This window comes from Notothenia rossii, assembly GCF_949606895.1.
Source record: "Notothenia rossii genome assembly, chromosome: 1".
Classification (NCBI taxonomy): Eukaryota; Metazoa; Chordata; class Actinopteri; order Perciformes; family Nototheniidae; genus Notothenia; species Notothenia rossii.
In genome coordinates, this window is record NC_136912.1 from 95,475,984 (window position 1) to 95,496,852 (window position 20,869).

At 43.6% G+C, this 20,869-nt stretch overlaps 1 protein-coding gene across 1 annotated transcript in view; it reads right to left on the reverse strand.

Annotated features, from left to right (window-relative positions):
- Positions 1–20,833, reverse strand: part of wdr18 (WD repeat domain 18) — a 31,194-nt gene extending 10,361 nt beyond the window's left edge. The window contains exons 1-7 of the mRNA XM_079679917.1: positions 20,426–20,833; positions 18,900–19,010; positions 16,241–16,374; positions 15,039–15,180; positions 6,222–6,365; positions 1,681–1,745; positions 916–1,040 (exon numbers count right to left, since the gene is read on the reverse strand). Coding sequence (XP_079536043.1) covers positions 916–1,040; positions 1,681–1,745; positions 6,222–6,365; positions 15,039–15,180; positions 16,241–16,374; positions 18,900–19,010; positions 20,426–20,635 — 931 coding nt within the window. The 5' untranslated portion in view covers positions 20,636–20,833. The remainder of the gene's footprint in view (positions 1–915; positions 1,041–1,680; positions 1,746–6,221; positions 6,366–15,038; positions 15,181–16,240; positions 16,375–18,899; positions 19,011–20,425) is intronic.
- Between the last annotated feature and the right edge of the window lie 36 nt (positions 20,834–20,869).

Sequence of the window (20,869 nt, forward strand, 5' to 3'; positions counted from 1 at the left end):
TGTTTCCCAGCATGCAGCTGAACCCGCTGAGACGAATCGGTTTGAGGAGCTGCGTCACGGAGGATGAAGCTTTCCTTTCGTCCGAAAAAACGTGACGGGGGCGAGTCCAGCCAGAGGAGGGATTATCGTCTCCTGACGTTTGAAGTGAGGATTTGGTTAATTACAAAGTGCCAGTCATGATCACGGCGAGCATTTCTTTTTCATGTTCCCGTCAGTCGCAGCAGAATCACTTATTATGAATGAGACGGAGAGCAAAAGCCCCAGAGACGGCGCTTCATTAATAACCCGTCAGCAGACACGCAGGTTAAATGATCTCCCAACTCTCATCAAACCTGACCTGATTCAGTCTGATCCTCACCGATCAACACGTCTGTACTGGCCTCTTACAACGCCCAATAATGACGATTAATATATTTACGCATTTATACAAAATAAAACAAAGCTTCAAAACAACAAGTCTGACCACTTCGATCAATAATCAATAATATGTATGACAGATCAATAACACCTCAATACAGTCACAATAATATAGCTTTTATTGTGAAACAGTTGAAGGGCTTTTATTGTGAAGGAGCTGAAGGGCTTTTATTGTGAAGGAGCTGAAGGGCTTTTATTGTGAAGGATCTGAAGGGCTTTTATTTTGAAACGGCTGCAAGGCTTTTATTATGAAGGAGCTACAAGGCTCTTATTGTGAAGGAGCTTGCGGTCTTTTATTTTGAAGAAGCTGAAAGGCTTTTATCGTGAAACAACTGGAAGGCTTTTATTGTGAAACAACTGGAAAGCTTTTATTGTGAAGGAGCTGAAGGGCTATTATTGTGAAACAGCTGAAGGTTAGTCCCTTGTCTAAAAAAAGGGTCACCTGATTGGCTGGTTGTTTTCAGTCACAGATGACATCACGGCGGGGGCGGGGCTTACCTTTGTGTGCGAGGGAGCGGATGCTCTGCTTGCTCTGGATGTCCCAGAGTCGAACCGTCTCGTCATGTGACCCCGAGAGCAGCAGCGTGCCGTCCATCGACACCGAGAGGCACGTCACCAAGTTCCTGAAACCACAAATCACACGTGAACTGAGAGAAATCACACGTGAACTGAGAGAAATCAAACATTGTACACACCTGAGAGTTAAAATAAAAAGGTCTTCATTTTAATTACACACACCTGTAAACACCAGAGTGTGTGTTACGGCTCTTTATTTAAATGGCTAAACTGTACACACCTGAGAGTATGTGTTAGATATATTTGATTTCTTTAAATGCTTATGCTAACACCTGAGAGCTTAAGTACCAAGTCTTAAGTTAAATGACTCACCTGTACACACTGACCGATTAAGTAACACCTCTTAAACATAAATGACTCCCATGTAAACACCTGAGTTAAAGTAACATTTCTTTAATGAAGTGACCCACCTGTACACACCTGAGTGTATGAGTTACAGGTCTTTATTTAATTTATTCACCTGTAAAGGCTTAAGAGACAAAGTTACAGCCCTATATTTGAAAGACTCACCTACACACACCTGAGAGTGAGTGTTACAGCTCTGCATTGAAATAATTCACTTGAGTATTGACAGTTCTTTATTTAGCTGACGTACCTGTACACACCTGAGTTACAGCTCTGCATCTAAATGAATCCCCTGTACACACCTGAGATTTAAAGTGACAGCTGTTTCTTTAAATAACTCACCTGTGTCCTTTGAAGGTCGTGTCTCCGTCGCTGTCCGACTGAAACGATTTTTCCCGGCTGAGACTCTGCAGATCAAACATAAACATTAAAACAAGGATATATGAACACACACTGACACACACACAGATATATGAACACACACAGACACACACACAGATATATGAACACACACAGATATATGAACACACACACTGACACACACACACACAGATATATGAACACACACAGACACACACACAGATATATGAACACACACTGACACACACACACACAGATATATGAACACACACTAACACACACACAGATATATGAACACACACTGACACACACACAGATATATGAACACACACTGACACACACACACACAGATATATGAACACACACTAACACACACACAGATATATGAACACACAAACACACACAGATATATGAACACACACACACACAGATATATGAACACACACACACAGATATATGAACACACACTAACACACACACAGATATATGAACACACACACAGATATATGAACACACACACACAGATATATGAACACACACTAACACACAGATATATGAACACACACTAACACACACAATTCCTATGTTTTGGAGTGTGAGCAGCGCCTCGGTTTTGGGGGGGGGATTAACTGTGTGAAGCTTTAAAATGTAAATCTGCTGTGAAGAGAAACAACAGCAGAGTCAGAAGAAAAGGCTCGATGGGGATGAATGAATAAAGACTGCAGCATTTATATCCTCGGCTGCTCTTATATTCACACACACACACACACACACACACACACACACACACACACACACACACACACACACACACACACACACACACACACACACACACACACACACACACACACACACACACACACACACACACACACACACACACACACACACACACACACACACACACACACACACACACACACACACACACACACACACACACAATAACACTTTATGCTAAGGATGTGAGAGCATGTGGAGAGTAATCTTCTGACAGGTGTGATATTATAAATGGAATCCGTGTTGGACAGGCTCCCTTTCCTCCGTGAGGCTTCAGGAGAACACATTTCAGAAGGAGAAAGAGGAAGTGATGTTCGTCTTGAATAGGATTTTCTGCTGCATTGTCCTCCCCTCGAAGCGGGAGAAACACTCCATGGTTCTGTTTGTTTGTGCCCTGCATGTGTGTAGTTATACTGGGGGAACAATGTCCAAATACGGATCACTGTAGGGATCAAACTGGTGACGAGTGTGCCGCCTGCAATGTAAACGCTATGTGACTCAGAATAAAGAATAATTTACATTTCTTTATCAAAGACATGTGGAAGTGGCTGAAGGATGAAGGATGAAGGATGGAGGAAGGAGGAGGTGGATGCAGCTGAAGGATGGAGGATGAAGGATGGAGGAAGGAGGAGGTGGATGCGGCTGAATGGATGAAGGATGGAGGAAGGAGGAGGTGGATGCAGCTGAAGGATGGAGGATGGAGGAAGGAGGAGGTGGATGCGGCTGAAGGATGAAGGATGAAGGATGGAGGAAGGAGGAGGTGGATGCAGCTGAAGGATGGAGGATGAAGGATGGAGGAAGGAGGAGGTGGATGCAGCTGAAGGATGGAGGATGAAGGATGAAGGATGAAGGATGGAGGATGAAGGATGGAGCAAGGAGGAGGTGGATGCAGCTGAAGGATGAAGGATGGAGGAAGGAGGAGGTGGATGCGGCTGAAGGATGGAGGATGGAGGATGAAGGAAGGAGGAGGTGGATGCAGCTGAAGGATGAAGGATGGAGGATGAAGGATGAAGGATGGAGGAAGGAGGAGGTGGATGCAGCTGAAGGATGGAGGATGAAGGATGGAGGAAGGAGGAGGTGGATGCGGCTGAATGGATGAAGGATGGAGGAAGGAGGAGGTGGATGCAGCTGAAGGATGAAGGATGAAGGATGGAGGAAGGAGGAGGTGGATGCAGCTGAAGGATGGAGGATGAAGGATGGAGGAAGGAGGAGGTGGATGCAGCTGAAGGATGGAGGATGAAGGATGAAGGATGAAGGATGGAGGATGAAGGATGGAGCAAGGAGGAGGTGGATGCAGCTGAAGGATGAAGGATGGAGGAAGGAGGAGGTGGATGCGGCTGAAGGATGGAGGATGGAGGATGAAGGAAGGAGGAGGTGGATGCAGCTGAAGGATGAAGGATGGAGGATGAAGGATGAAGGATGGAGGAAGGAGGAGGTGGATGCAGCTGAAGGATGAAGGATGGAGGAAGGAGGAGGTGGATGCGGCTGAAGGATGGAGGATGGAGGATGAAGGAAGGAGGAGGTGGATGCAGCTGAAGGATGAAGGATGGAGGATGAAGGATGAAAGATGGAGGATGAAGGATGGAGGAAGGAGGAGGTGGATGCAGCTGAAGGATGAAGGATGAAGGATGGAGGATGAAGGATGAAGGATGGAGGATGAAGGATGGAGGAAGGAGGAGGTGGATGCAGCTGAAGGATGGAGGATGAAGGATGGAGGAAGGAGGTGGATGCGGCTGAAGGATGGAGGATGGAGGATGAAGGAAGGAGGATGAAGGATGGAGGAAGGAGGAGGTGGATGCAGCTGAAGGATGAAGGATGGAGGATGAAGGATGGAGGATGAAGGATGGAGGAAGGAGGAGGTGGATGCAGCTGAAGGATGAAGGATGAAGGACGGAGGATGAAGGATGGAGGATGAAGGATGAAGGATGGAGGATGAAGGAGGTGGATCCAGCTGAAGGATGGAGGATGGAGGAAGGAGGAGGTGGATGCAGCTGAAGGATGGAGGATGAAGGATGGAGGAAGGAGGAGGTGGATGCAGCTGAAGGATGAAGGATGAAGGATGGAGGAAGGAGGAGGTGGATGCAGCTGAAGGATGAAGGATGAAGGATGGAGGAAGGAGGAGGTGGATGCAGCTGAAGGATGAAGGATGAAGGATGGAGGAAGGAGGAGGTGGATGCAGCTGAAGGATGGAGGATGGAGGATGAAGGATGAAGGATGGAGGATGAAGGATGGAGGAAGGAGGAGGTGGATGCAGCTGAAGGATGAAGGATGGAGGAAGGAGGAGGTGGATGCGGCTGAAGGATGAAGGATGGAGGAAGGAGGAGGTGGATGCGGCTGAAGGATGGAGGATGGAGGATGAAGGAAGGAGGAGGTGGATGCAGCTGAAGGATGGAGGATGAAGGATGGAGGAAGGAGGAGGTGGATGCGGCTGAAGGATGGAGGATGGAGGATGAAGGAAGGAGGAGGTGGATGCAGCTGAAGGATGAAGGATGGAGGATGAAGGATGAAGGATGGAGGAAGGAGGAGGTGGATGCAGCTGAAGGATGAAGGATGGAGGAAGGAGGAGGCGGATGCGGCTGAAGGATGGAGGATGGAGGATGAAGGAAGGAGGAGGTGGATGCAGCTGAAGGATGAAGGATGGAGGATGGGGGAAGGAGGAGGTGGATGCAGCTGAAGGATGAAGGATGGAGGATGAAGGATGAAAGATGGAGGATGAAGGATGGAGGAAGGAGGAGGTGGATGCAGCTGAAGGATGAAGGATGAAGGATGGAGGATGAAGGATGGAGGATGAAGGATGAAGGATGGAGGATGAAGGATGGAGGAAGGAGGAGGTGGATGCAGCTGAAGGATGAAGGATGAAGGACGGAGGATGAAGGATGAAGGATGGAGGATGAAGGATGAAGGATGGAGGATGAAGGAGGTGGATCCAGCTGAAGGATGGAGGATGGAGGATGGAGGAAGGAGGTGGATGCGGCTGAAGGATGGAGGATGGAGGATGAAGGAAGGAGGAGGTGGATGCAGCTGAAGGATGAAGGATGGAGGATGAAGGATGGAGGATGAAGGATGGAGGAAGGAGGAGGTGGATGCAGCTGAAGGATGAAGGATGAAGGACGGAGGATGAAGGATGAAGGATGGAGGATGAAGGATGAAGGATGGAGGATGAAGGAGGTGGATCCAGCTGAAGGATGGAGGATGGAGGAAGGAGGAGGTGGATGCAGCTGAAGGATGGAGGATGAAGGATGGAGGAAGGAGGAGGTGGATGCAGCTGAAGGATGAAGGATGAAGGATGGAGGAAGGAGGAGGTGGATGCAGCTGAAGGATGGAGGATGGAGGATGAAGGATGAAGGATGGAGGATGAAGGATGGAGGAAGGAGGAGGTGGATGCAGCTGAAGGATGAAGGATGAAGGATGGAGGAAGGAGGAGGTGGATGCAGCTGAAGGATGGAGGATGAAGGATGGAGGATGAAGGATGAAGGATGGAGGAAGGAGGAGGTGGATGCAGCTGAAGGATGGAGGATGAAGGATGAAGGATGGAGGAAGGAGGAGGTGGGGGTGAAGGAAGGAGGAGGTGGGGGTGAAGGAAGGAGGAGGTGGGGGTGAAGGAAGGAGGAGGTGGGGGTGAAGGAAGGAGGAGGTGGGGGTGAACAGGAAGTAGCATGTTGGGATGTAGACTGGGAACATTGAGGGCTGCAGGTTTTGGTGATGAAGCGATTATTTAGTCACATAGTGTTGAGACCGACCTGGCTGCAGAGTGAGACCTGGAAGATGTTCCCGTCGCTGCCTCCACAGAACAGGAAGTACTCCGAGGGGTCGAAGGTCACCGACATGATCTCCACGTCAAACAGAACGGAGAGCAGCAGCTCACCTGAGGACAGCTCCCACACCTGGAGAGAGAGAGGGAACCCTTTAGAACCTGAACCCTTTAGAACCTGAACTCTTCAGAACGGGCGTGGGGAACCTTTTTCCTCTCAAGGGCCATTTCCATTTTCAACATTCCATTCATTTCACCCAAACAGAAATATATGGACACAAGATGTGTGCAATTTAGTTTCCTATCCATGTGAACATGATTTCAGTGGGGGGGGGGGGACCTAACCTCCTCTAGGGGGGTCCGGGGGGGCATGCTCCCTAGGGAAGATTTTTTTTTAAATATTGAAGTTAAAAGCATCAATCTGGTGCACTTTGAGAGCAACATGAAGAGATCTATGGATACATCTCTCAACACCATATGAAACAGACCTGGAAGCAGATTTACTTTTCTTTATGGATATTTTACAAATCACTCCCCTTTCAAACTGTATTCTTGTACAACTTTTTTTTACCGTCATATGGTATTTTATACTTGTTTACTTTATTCTCTTATTGTTTTATAACTATAATGATCATATAAAGATGTGCCTTTACCTCACTTATTATATTTGTTAGCATAGCTAGCTAACCAGATGCTAATAACAACTAACTATTGACTGTATGATCAGTATGACAGATGAACAGATCGCCACTGGGCTTTCAACTAAAGACACAGCCACGCAAAAACTGTGGCATGTGTACGGCTCCTTATGGGTACTGCAATTTGTGAAGTGCTGGAGCGACGTTCTGGTGCTCTCCGGCAGAACTGCACCCCTGTCAGACGAGACATATTCCAGGTGATGACACGTTAGGCTCGTGTTGTGTTCAAGGACCCTGACCTTGGAAAAACAGGCACTTGCTTGTTTAATTATTTTGCGGTCTAGATTTTATTTAATTTTTCTCTTTTTTGCGTGAGTTTATAAATGACCTCGAGGGCTGCACCAAATGGTCTCACCGGCCGTATACTGCCCGGGGGCCGGAGGTTCCCCACCCCTGCTTTAGAACCTGAACTCATCAGAACCTGAACACTTGTTTAGAACCTGAACTCATCAGAACATGAACCCTTTAGAACCCGAGCCTTTTAGACCATCAACTCTCTAGAAAGTCAACCCATCAGAACATGAACTGTTTACTAAATTCAGCCCCTTTTTCTGACATATTGTCCGACAGCCCTCTCTTCAGAAACTCCTTCAACAGTAGATGTTCCTTTCAGAACATCGGTTCTTCGTTTATGGTGGAACCGTCACTGCTTGGCTTCTGTGTTCCTGTCTCCTTCTATAAACTGATTTCTGCTGTAAGTAACTCAAACATCCCTCTTCAGTTATCTCCAATCTACACCGCTAACATTGCTAATGCTAGCACTATAACTGTGGGTCTACACTCCACAGCATTCAATGTTACATGTCTAATATTTGTAACATTGAATGTAAAGCGATTTGAGCTTCTGGAAAAGCACTAAAATAAATGTAATGAATTATTATTATTATATAGCGTTATAAATTGGTTTACTTGAATAACCTTCGTCACGGTAGAGTGTTATTATAAAAACCTCAAAAGTAGAGTGTGTTTTTGATCACAGCACTGCATGGTTGCTAGTTTTTCATCAGTGTGTGCCTCTTTTATTATTCCTGTAAATAAAGTTATAAATGGAGGTTGTAGAAACGGTGTTCAGTGACCTTTGACCCTGAGATGGAGCTGCTGGCTCACACGGTTTCTGTTCCAGACTCCACTTTAAAAGCTTATCAATTAAAGGGAGTCCTCCTGCACATCCGTTATGTCCTCAGACTGTGATTTATGAAAGAAGGGATTTTACCGAGATTAAAAATGAGGAGGTGCTCCGGGTTTACAGAGATCCATCATCAACCAGCTCAGCGTCTGATTGGTTAGAAACAATGAATAATAACAAATACTAAAAATAAACTAGACAGCCTTACAAATAACACACACCCCACCAACAGCAAGCCATTCATCACAGCCAGAAACGTTTGATTTTCAAGTTTCCGACGGTATGTGAATGCATCAGGTGTGACCAACGCTTCAAACTGGAACAATAACCAAATAGAAAAACACTTCATTATAAATGTCACCATAAAAAGTAATCAATTACATAACTGGCAAGACAGGCAACATCTCTCCTGCATCAAGCATTCTCGGCAAAGCTGATACCCCTATAATATACCTCAAAATATATTAAAGAGTCCTCTCCTGCTGATGTTCAGGTGTATATCAGTATGTAGTGTCTCTACTTTAAAGAGTCCTCTCCTGCTGATGTTCAGGTGTATATCAGTATGTAGTGTCTCTACTTTAAAGAGTCCTCTCCTGCTGATGTTCAGGTGTATATCAGTATGTAGTGTCTCTACTTTAAAGAGTCCTTTCCTGCTGATGTTCAGGTGTATATCAGTATGTAGTGTCTCTACTTTAAAGAGTCCTCTCCTGCTAATGTTCAGGTGTATATCAGTATGTAGTGTCTCTACTTTAAAGAGTCCTCTCTCCTGCTGATGTTCAGGTGTATATCAGTATGTCCTGTCTCTACTTTAAAGAGTCCTCTCCTGCTGATGTTCAGGTGTATATCAGTATGTAGTGTCTCTACTTTAAAGAGTCCTCTCCTGCTGATGTTCAGGTGTATATCAGTATGTAGTGTCTCTACTTTAAAGAGTCCTCTCCTGCTGATGTTCAGGTGTATATCAGTATGTAGTGTCTCTACTTTAAAGAGTCCTCTCCTGCTGATGTTCAGGTGTATATCACTATGTAGTGTCTCTACTTTAAAGAGTCCTCTCCTGCTGATTTTCAGGTGTATATCAGTATGTAGTGTCTCTACTTTAAAGAGTCCTCTCCTGCTGATGTTCAGGTGTATATCAGTATGTAGTGTCTCTACTTTAAAGAGTCCTCTCCTGCTGATGTTCAGGTGTATATCAATATGTCCTGTCTCTACTTTAAAGAGTCCTCTCCTGCTGATGTTCAGGTGTATATCAGTATGTAGTGTCTCTACTTTAAAGAGTCCTCTCCTGCTGATGTTCAGGTGTATATCAGTATGTAGTGTCTCTAATTTAAAGAGTCCTCTCCTGCTGATGTTCAGGTGTATATCAGTATGTAGTGTCTCTACTTTAAAGAGTCCTCTCCTGCTGATGTTCAGGTGTATATCAGTATGTAGTGTCTCTAATTTAAAGAGTCCTCTCCTGCTGATGTTCAGGTGTATATCAGTATGTCGTGTCTCCACTTTAAAGAGTCCTCTCCTGCTGATGTTCAGGTGTATATCAGTATGTAGTGTCTCTACTTTAAAGAGTCCTCTCCTGCTGATGTTCAGGTGTATATCAGTATGTAGTGTCTCTACTTTAAAGAGTCCTCTCCTGCTGATGTTCAGGTGTATATCAGTATGTAGTGTATCTACTTTAAAGAGTCCTCTCCTGCTAATGTTCAGGTGTATATCAGTATGTAGTGTCTCTACTTTAAAGAGTCCTCTCCTGCTGATGTTCAGGTGTATATCAGGATGTAGTGTCTCTACTTTAAAGAGTCCTCTCCTGCTGATGTTCAGGTGTATATCAGGATGTAGTGTCTCTACTTTAAAGAGTCCTCTCCTGCTGATGTTCAGGTGTATATCAGTATGTAGTGTCTCTACTTTAAAGAGTCCTCTCCTGCTGATGTTCAGGTGTATATCAGGATGTAGTGTCTCTACTTTAAAGAGTCCTCTCCTGCTGATGTTCAGGTGTATATCAGTATGTAGTGTATCTACTTTAAAGAGTCCTCTCCTGCTGATGTTCAGGTGTATATCAGTATGTAGTGTCTCTACTTTAAAGAGTCCTCTCCATGCTTTAATGTTCAAAAAGAACATCTGTTATTGCTTTGCCTTCCCGCTAACGAGCTGTTTTGTAAGAGCTCGTTAAGAAAGAAAAGAGAGCTGAACTGATTTACTTATCTTTGAAGTGATAAAGGGAGGTTTTGATGTTTTAATGTGTGGTTGTATAAAAGGTACAAAACTCGATGGATACAAACAGTGATGGTTATTTGCAGATCCCAGGAGCTGGGTTAGGGTCTTCCTCCATGTATATTAATGTGTTAAGACAGCTGTACAAGAAACCAGAGCATTTAACCTTCAGGTTGGTTCAGTTATGACATGAGTGATTCAAGGGAAAAGCAGGTGTTGGTTTTTAGGGCTTGTTGAAGGATGACAGTAATCCCCTTGAGGTGGGTTTTCAACATGTCCCCTTTTTCACATGTGGTGAATTTGCAGGATTGGCTCAGTTCAATTTCTATTCTAGAAACTTGATGACTATCATCAGTTTAAACTTGTTTACAATGTTGTGACCAACGTTCCAGTTCTTGTGAGGGTTTGCTTTCTTATAAGTAACAAAATAGAGTTAGTAGTGCAATTTTCTTTAAAGGGGACCTATCATGCAAAAGTCACTGTCTGATGTCTTCTCTACATCAACATGTGTCCCCGGTGTGTCGGGGAACTCACGCAGCGTCAGAAAATAAAACCCTCTCTTTTCCTCCGTACCCAAATCTCTAAAAACGGGGAACAAAGGAGCTGATCCAGATTTGCGTCCTTTATGACGTAATATCTGAAATGTGGACCCACGGCCCAATCAGAAACGTTGCTATCAGAAACAATGCCCGACTGTTTTGGACGTAATATGGTCGGTGTTTACATTAGCATGCTAACACTCAGAGCTAACCTGTACTGGAGAGCATGTGTGTGAAGAAGCAGGAAGTAGAAAGGAACTCACCTTGTGGTATAACCGGCAAGAGAGAAAGCCTTTGAGCTCCATACTGTTTCAGAGAGAATCCTTGATAATCCATGATATGGAGTTTCATCACGGCAGCATTTAGTTTAGACCAGTGGTCGACCGGTCGATCGCGAGTGTGGTGCGGGTAGATCGCGGACCGTTAAAAAAAAAGTAACAAAAGAAAGAAAAATAAAATAAAAATAATAATGTTTGAAAAATATGTTTTTAGATGTAAACCTATCATCCACCACCCCGTTAGCAGGTGCCACTTGATTGACGTATATTTGAGACACCTCAATAATATAATACATTAACCGTGCTTTACGTGAACCTCATCATGACACAAGAGACGACGGCAGAACTGTAATTTCCTGTGTTCAGTGAACGCAACAGAGGCAAGACACCAGACCAATCAGAGAGTTGCATGGAAATACACGTGTGCTTGTGTCATTCAAGCTCGGCTCTGTGTGTGTGTGGCGATAGCGCATTTAGTGTGATAGAGAGGGAGAGAGGGAGTGAGGGAGTGAGGGAGAGAGAGGGACCGGTGCTAGCGGGGACCGTGATGTTAGCATCTGGTTAGCTAGCTGCACTAACGGACATAAGGAGCTGTCTGCACAACAAGCTGGAGGAGAGTCCTCTCCTGTCAGACTGAGGGGCTCAGGTGAGCTAAAGGACTCTGAGTGTTTAGAACGGTTTTGTCACAAATTATTCAAAAGATTATTTCCGCGGCACAACTTCATATGATCATTATAGTTATACAAACAATTAGAGAATAAAGGAAAAACAGTTATGAAATACTATATGGCAGTAAAACAAGAATACAGTTTGAAAGGGGAGTGATTTGTAAAATATCCATAAAGAAAAAGAACATCTGTTTCCAGTTGTGTTTCATATGGGTGCTGAGAGATGAATCCATAGATCTCTTCATGTTGCTCTCAAAGTGCACCAGATTGATGCTTTCAACTTCAATATTTAAAAAAAAATCTTCCCGGGGGAGCATCCCCCTGGACCCCCCTTGAGGAGGTGAGGACCCCCCCTAGAGGAGGTGAGGTCCGCCCCCCAATAGCACTTTACCACTGCCTATATGCCGTGAGCTGAATATGGAGCCTTCATTGTAACAGTAATTCAGATGAGCCAGATATAAAAGGCCTCAAATTGGAAGCACTGTCTGGGCCGTCTTTTTCACTCAATTCTGCAATAGGTAGATCTCGCCTTTCACCTAGGCCGAGGTCGGTGATATTGAGCTTAAAAAGGTTGGTGACCACTGGTTTAGACAGTAGCTGCCGGGTCCCGCATGACCTCAGCCCCCTCCTTTTTAAAGCTTTATACCCAAATCAGCACTTCAGAAACAGGAAGTGAAACAGAGGGATTTGAGGCATGGCTAGAATGAGTGATCTGTTTGGTGTTTTGAGCAAAACACTTCATAGACATGTTTTTTATATATTGTTATATATCTGAGACCTATGCTATTACCTACAAATAGCGTGATAGGTGACCTTTAATAAGAAAGCCAAAACCAGGTAATGTGAAAAAAATGGTATTGTCTGTTAAATCTGCACTCCTTAATAAAGAAATAAAAAAATAAAAAAAATGTTTAAAAGCATTCTTTAATTCTGTGAAGGGATATATTCTGCCTTGTGGGGCACTAACAATGTTGAGGGCGTGGTTTTGTTCCCATGGACTACATTTACTTTAATTTACTTAAAAGTGGATGCTGAGAAGCAAATATATTACTGCACTATTCTTGGTGAAATACATTTGAGTGTTTCAGACCTTTGGGTCGGATTCAACTCACACCCAAAGAACCTTATCGATGGAGGCAGCGGTGGAAGCAAAACCAGAGTTTATGATGAAGGAGGAGGGCTGCTCGATTATGACAAAAATCATAATCTCGATTATTTGGGTCAATAATTGTAATGGCGATTATTAAATGCGATTATTCATTGACTTTGAAAACATCCATTTATTGGAGAAAAACAATGTGAACAGTATGTTTTTAACGGTTGATTACCCTGAACTCTAAGTATAATTCAACTGAAAAACTAAAAACCAAAAAAAAAAAGTAATAATAACAATAAAAAAATAATCTTTTTATTTCGATTACGTTGTTTTCGTAATCGTTGTAAGCCATAATCGTAATCGCGATGAATTGAGCAGCCCTATGAAGGAGTGTGGCGTCTCTGAAGATAAGAAAAGGAAGTCTGAAGGCGAGGTAACGCTGTGAAGCTTTCACTTAAAGCGAATGTGAAAAACAGCCGCACTGTGCTAAGCTGTTTATACTCCTGTCTTTTTCATCTATACTCTCATCCTCTCACTAAAACACTTCATAAAGAAACTTCCAGATTGAAAGCATCTCTGAGGTGTTTCACCGAGTGGAGACTCAGATGATGGACAGCTCAAACCTCATTAAAACAAAATCACATTTAAATAGTTTCTGCTGCTGCTGCTGTGTTTCAGACAGGAAACAACGCACTTTAAGAAAACGTCTCACGTAGAGATCTCTGATGGTCAGTACTCTGATCTCCAAATCAGGGGTTACCGGTTCAATCCCAGACCCTGAGGTCCACACGTCTAAGTGTCTCTGGGCAGGATACTTAACCCTTCATTCCTCACATTGGCAGGTCTACAGTGTATGTAAGTTGCTTTGGATAAAACGTCAGAGCAATAACATGTCATGGTTTTAACAGACAGGAAACTCAGCTTCGAGTCCCGACCGGTCGACCAAAAAACGGCGGCGTGGACTGGTAGCTAGAGAGGTGCCAGTTCACCTCCTGGGCCCTGCCGAGGTGCCTTTGAGCAAGGCACCGAACCCCCAACCGCTCCCAGAGACTGGCTGCCTCTTTGCTCTGACCCTCTCCAGATGCATGTGTATTCTGTAAAACTGTGTGGGCTGTGTGTGTGTGTGTGTGTGTGTGTGTGTGTGTGTGTGTGTGTGTGTGTGTGTGTGTGTGTGTGTGTGTGTGTGTGTGTGTGTGTGTGTGTGTGTGTGTGTGTGTGTGTGTGTGTGTGTGTGTGTGTGTGTGTGTGTGTCTGTGTCTGTGTCTGTGTGTGTGTTTGTGTGTGTGTGTGTGTGTGTGTGTGTGTGTGTGTTAAAACAAATACAAGCCAGAGTGAAAAACTGAATTTGCCTAGGTGTCAAACTCAAACACACAGTGGGCCAACATTAAAAAATGTGTACTAGTGGAGGGCCGGACTGGTTCAATGTTTATAGCAGAACTTATTGAAATGAACTTATTGCACATATTAAACCTGGAACTAACAAAGCTTAAATGATTGCCTATAAAAACATTAAACATTAAATAATCAGTTGATTCATTTCTTATGGCTCTATCTGCAGCTTCTCCAGAGTCAGTTCTTATGAGTACATTTTCCCACAGGCCAACAACAGCTTCAACAAAACTATTTCCCTCAAAGAGAAACCAAACATGCCCTGTTGTCGTGAGAGAGAAAGTGCAGAAGGAAACATCCATTAAACTCAGTGTGCTGCTCTGTGATGCTAGCTCAGATACTTGGCATCTCATCTTGGGTGCGGGTTCATCAATGTTTGGGCTCAGGCTCTGAGCGGAGGAGACCCTCAGGATGGAGTGAAGGTGTGCGTGCAATATACCGGAGGGCCAGATCTAATAGGAATTAGAAATTATCCGGCGGGCCGAAATTAAATCCAAAGGCCTGATTTGGCCCCCGGGCCTCGAGTTTGACACATGTGCTATAGAGAGATTAAAAAAGGTTCTTCTTCTTCTAGTCAGCTAAAGCTAAGAACAACACACCAAACCTCAAAATGGAAAACCACACATTTAAAAAAGTCTAGTTTGTAACAGACAGGAAACTCAGCTCAGAGGATGAGATAAAACTATTGCACAACGAGTCAAACCTCAATAGGAAAACGTCCCAATTAATGAAGCTCTGCTGGAAAACTCAGCTTTAAGATCAGCTGAAACAACAACAACAACAACCTCGTTAAGAAACGTCTCGTTAAAGCCTCACCTTGACGGTCTGGTCTAAGGAGGCGGTGGCGACGCGAGCCTGAGCTCCCATCAGGCCGCAGTGCAGGTCTGTGATTGGTAGAGAGTGACGTGACAGGATGTGACGAGGCTCTGGGGGGGCGTTCAAATCCAGCTGGATCACACTGACACACACACACACACACACACACACACACACACACACACACACACACACACACACACACACACACACACACACACACACACACACACACACACACACACACACACACACACACACACACACACACACACACACACACACACACACACACACACACACACACACACACACACACACACACACACACACACACACACACACACACACACACACACACACAAATCACTTTAACAATTACAGAGCTCTACAATGAGCCCATCTCATTAATTAACTAGGTGTTGCTATGGTAGCAGATTGGTACCTGTCCATAGAGCGCCCCCTGGTGGACACTGCTGCTTTATATTTTAACACTTAATTTATGTAACTGTAAAAATAAGGTCAAATAAAACTGTTAATTAAACAAGTACAACACGGTTCAACAGGGCCTAGATTTATCACTGTAAAAATATTATTATCGGTTTTTAAATCTTATTTATTTCTCATGCAGATTAATATGTATATTTATGATTACATTTTATTCAATAAACATAATTGTTGTAACTGTCTCTATACTGCACAATTAAAGTACACTTCATACACACGTAACAAAAGACTGACTGGTATTTACATTACAAGGACGATATACAGTAGGGCTGTTTCTACACAGGTAGCATGAGTTCTGTGTCTCTGATCTTGTTTATAAGATATTTCAATTACCTCTGGAGAACATGACGCCCGTAAACAAGATGTCTCCTGACGTAAACAACAACGTGACGTAAACAACAACGTGACCTCAGAGCTCCGTTTGATACTCATATCTCTGGAGGAACTATACAGTTTCTGAGGAACAGAAATATTGTTTTCTGATCACTTTAATATTCTACGGGGAAAATCTGCATTTTGGTTTGAGGGCGCTCGGCGAGAGTAAGAGGGATCAGAGACCCTGAACATTATTGTGATTTTTACACATACAGTATTGTCAGCAGTGTACCTGTAGGCTATCGATGCAAAATATACAACTGTAACATAAAATACCATGTTTATATTATTATTATTATTAATTATAGATAACCAGTTACCTGCACAGACTCCACACCAGAGCCATGTTGTCTTTTCCTCCAGATATGAAGTGGCTGCTGTCGTCGGTGAACTTCAGACACGTGACGTCCTGATAGTGACGGTTCAGCACCGACAGTAGCTTACCTGTGGACACCTGAGCCAATCAGAGAGCAGAGGTTACTACACCTGAGCCAATCAGAGAGCAGAGGTTACTACACCAGAGCCAATCAGAGAGCAGAGGTTAGTACACCTGAGCCAATCAGAGAGCAGAGGTTACTACACCTGAGCCAATCAGAGAGCAGAGGTTACTACACCTGAGCCAATCAGAGAGCAGAGGTTACTACACCAGAGCCAATCAGAGAGCAGAGGTTACTACACCAGAGCCAATCAGAGAGCAGAGGTTAGTACACCTGAGCCAATCAGAGAGCAGAGGTTACTACACCTGAGCCAATCAGAGAGCAGAGGTTACTACACCTGAGCCAATCAGAGAGCAGAGGTTACTACACCTGAGCCAATCAGAGAGCAGAAGTTACTACACCAGAGCCAATCAGAGAGCAGAGGTTACTACACCTGAGCCAATCAGAGAGCAGAGGTTACTACACCAGAGCCAATCAGAGAGCAGAGGTTACTACACCAGAGCCGATCAGAGAGCAGAGGTTAGTACACCTGAGCCGAGCAGAGGTTACTACACCTGAGCCAATCAGAGAGCAGAGGTTACTACACCTGAGCCAATCAGAGAGCAGAGGTTACTACATCTGAGCCAATCAGAGAGCAGAGGTTACTACATCTGAGCCAATCAGAGAGCAGAGGTTACTACATCTGAGCCAATCAGAGAGCAGAGGTTACTACACCTGAGCCAATCAGAGAATATACTTTATTACACCTGAGCCAATCAGCGGAGAGATGTAATTACACCTCAGTCAATTAGAGCAGGGGTTCCCAAACTTTTCAGCCCGCGACCCCCAAAATACTGGCGACCCCCTGTCGACGGGGGGGGGCTAGTGAATTAATTTCAGTTTTCCGCACTCTCGCGGGAATATCTCCGCAATGGAGCGAGCTTAAGTTTCACTTTCGATTGCATGAGATAGCCCAGAGCAACACCTCCGTCAAGCATGTTGCCACTTGTTTTTACCATTTTCAGGCGATTTGTAATCTGTTCTAGAAAAACGATGTGTTTTTCAGGATTTCAAGAAGCATATAGAACAAACAATGGATGTATTTTCTGAACATGTATCCATGCTGAAAGTAGATTCAAATGTAGTAGGAGTGAGATAGAGATTATTATCTATGCATCTGATGAAGCATCGCATGAAGTCTGTTGAAGATCAGAGGCTGTTGTTGGGGCTGCATAAACGTTTTTTTATTTTTGTTTTGTAGACAGACCATGCAGGCCTCAGAGAGTTAAACTTGGGCCTGCGATCATAGTTTTACTGTATTTTGTTTTGAAAATCCACAGCTGAGGTTTGTGTCGTACTACATGAGGTGTATTTTGCATATCTCTCAGTAGCCAACAATTTGTGAGTCTGTTGGCTCGGACATAAACTCGTGTTTAAAATAATACTACATAATAAATGTAGTCTACATTTCATAATAACAGGTGTAAAACCTGAGAGGATTTTAAATCGCATTTGAACTAAATGCTTATACAATCTGTATTTGTATTGTTGATTTAATGTGTGAACGAGGCGATATAGAGAAGGTTAAGCTGTCATTATTAGGCTGTAATTTGTTATATACTGTTGGAATGGGTAAGCAGGCCTATTGTTTTTGGATATTTGTGGAGTCAGGTGGTCCATGAGTGTTTTTTATTGGTTAAGTGGTCCTTGGTATGAAAAAGTTTGAGAAACACTGCGCTAGTGGATTGTCAAAGGGGGAGCCTCGTTGCGGGGAAATTATACAGATGGCTAGTCCGCCCCTGAAAATGTTATGCAAACTTTATTATTAATAATTTAAAAAAAAATTAATTATAAAAAAAAATTATCCATTTTTTAAATTATTTTTTTATTTTCCATTTTTATTTTGTAATCATCTCGCGACCCCCACTTTGGGAACCTCTGAATTAGAGGACAGACATTAATACACCTGAGCCAGTCAGAAAGCAGACGTTATTACACCTGAGCCAATAATAGGAGAGACGTAATTACACCTGAGCCAATCAGAGGAGAGCCGTAATTACACCTGAGCCAATCAGAGGAGAGACGTAATTAAACCTGAGACAATCAGAGGAGAGACGTAATTACACCTGAGCCAATCAGAGGAGAGACGTAATTAAACCTGAGACAATCAGAGGAGAGACGTAATTACACCTGAGCCAATCAGAGGAGAGACATTAATACACCTGAGCCAATAATAGGAGAGACGTAATTACACCTGAGCCAATCAGAGGAGAGACATTAATACACCTGAGCCAATAATAGGAGAGACGTAATTACACCTGAGCCAATCAGAGGAGAGACATTAATACACCTGAGCCAATAATAGGAGAGACGTAATTACACCTGAGCCAATCAGAGGAGAGACATTAATACACCTGAGCCAATCAGAGAGCAGATGTTATTGCACCTGAACCAAGGTGATGTTTTGTGAAATGTTGTTATTATGACCTCCAGGTGTAACTATAGTGAGGTTTATCAGAACACAACCTAATAATATTTGAACCACAGAAGAAGAAGGTCTCACCTCCCACAGGTAAATGCCCTCAGCCACCCCAGCAGCGAGGAAGAGTCCGTCAGGTGAGGCGGTCAGACAGGTGATCACACCTGGACACACGATCTTCTGCTGCAGCTGGTCCTGAAACACACACACAGGGACACACATGTTCAGTGTGAGGTACTAATACACATGTTCAGTGTGAGGTACTAATACACATGTTCACTGTGAGGTACTAATACACATGTTCACTGTGAGGTACTAATACACATGTTCACTGTGAGGTACTAATACACATGTTCAGTGTGAGGTACTAATACACATGTTCACTGTGAGGTACTAATACACATGTTCAGTGTGAGGTACTAATACACATGTTCACTGTGAGGTACTAATACACATGTTCACTGTGAGGTACTAATACACATGTTCAGTGTGAGGTACTAATACACATGTTCACTGTGAGGTACTAATACACATGTTCAGTGTGAGGTACTAATACACATGTTCACTGTGAGGTACTAATACACATGTTCAGTGTGAGGTACTAATACACATGTTCACTGTGAGGTACTAATACACATGTTCACTGTGAGGTACTAATACACATGTTCACTGTGAGGTACTAATACACATGTTCACTGTGAGGTACTAATACACATGTTCACTGTGAGGTACTAATACACATGTTCACTGTGAGGTACTAATACACATGTTCACTGTGAGGTACTAATACACATGTTCACTGTGAGGTACTAATACACATGTTCAACAGGTTCATATGAACCAAAACAAACAGGTGAGGGCGACAGTGAGGAAGAGACAGGTGAGTAGGAGTGTGAAATAAAGCAAAGCTGAGATCAGAAGAATCATCAAATCCCAAATGAAAAGAAATGGCAGGATGAGTGGGAGTTAAGGGCAGACATTTTATAATATTCAAAGGAAACTTGGAGAAACCAATCTGCACAATGACTACTTTTACTTTTGGTACTTCACCTATATTTTGATGATGATACTTCTATTTTTACTTGTAAAAGAGTATTCGTACTTCTACTTCTACTAAAGTACAAGATCTGAGTACTTCTACTTTTACTCAAGTACAAGATCTGAGTACTTCTACTTTTACTCAAGTACAAGATCTGAGTACTTCTACTTACTATATTATAAATAAACCCAGGTATGGATCTGGATCTGATTTTGATTGTTTTTCTTTATATTGTATTGGTTTTACTCTGTATATACATGTTGTGTGTGTACACAGTGTTTGACATATTAAATCAACCCAGTTAAAGCCTTCCTCTGGATCTGATTAGGATCGTTTTTAATAACTATTTGCTTTATATTGTATTGGTTTTACTCTGTGTATGTCCTGTGTGTACATAGTGTTTGATATATATAAAATGATCTACCTTCCTCTGGATCTGATTATTTCTCCCCATTTTCTGTATGTTTCTCTCTTTATTTCTTTACATAGTATTTATATGACTCTGTATAACTACCTGTATATACCTTGTGTACACTATGTTTAATATATATATATATATGAAATGATGTACCTTCCTCTGGATCTCCCACACGTTGATGAAGTTCTTCCCCAGCTGCGCGCAGAGCAGGTACCCTCCGCTGAGCAGAGTGAGCCCCCGGGCAGAGGAGCTCCCTCCCCGGTAGGACAGCAGGCTGGAGCCGCTGAGCAGGTCGAACACGGTGCTGTTCCACATCTGAGAGCCAGAATCGCTGCTCACGATCACCTCCAGAGGGGCCGCCATGATGCTTCTTCAAAACAACAAGAAGCAGCGTGCGGGAGCCGGGTGCTTACTTCCGGATCCGACAACACGGTGCATTGTGGGAAATGTAGGAGGAGTGGAGAGTTTCAAGTTTCAAGGCTGTCATTTGCACATTAGCTACAGTGTAGATATGGCAATGAAAAACTGAGGTCACAGGCTCCTCCAACAGTGACACATGAATATATGTAGGACATAAAAACAAATAAAACAGATCAA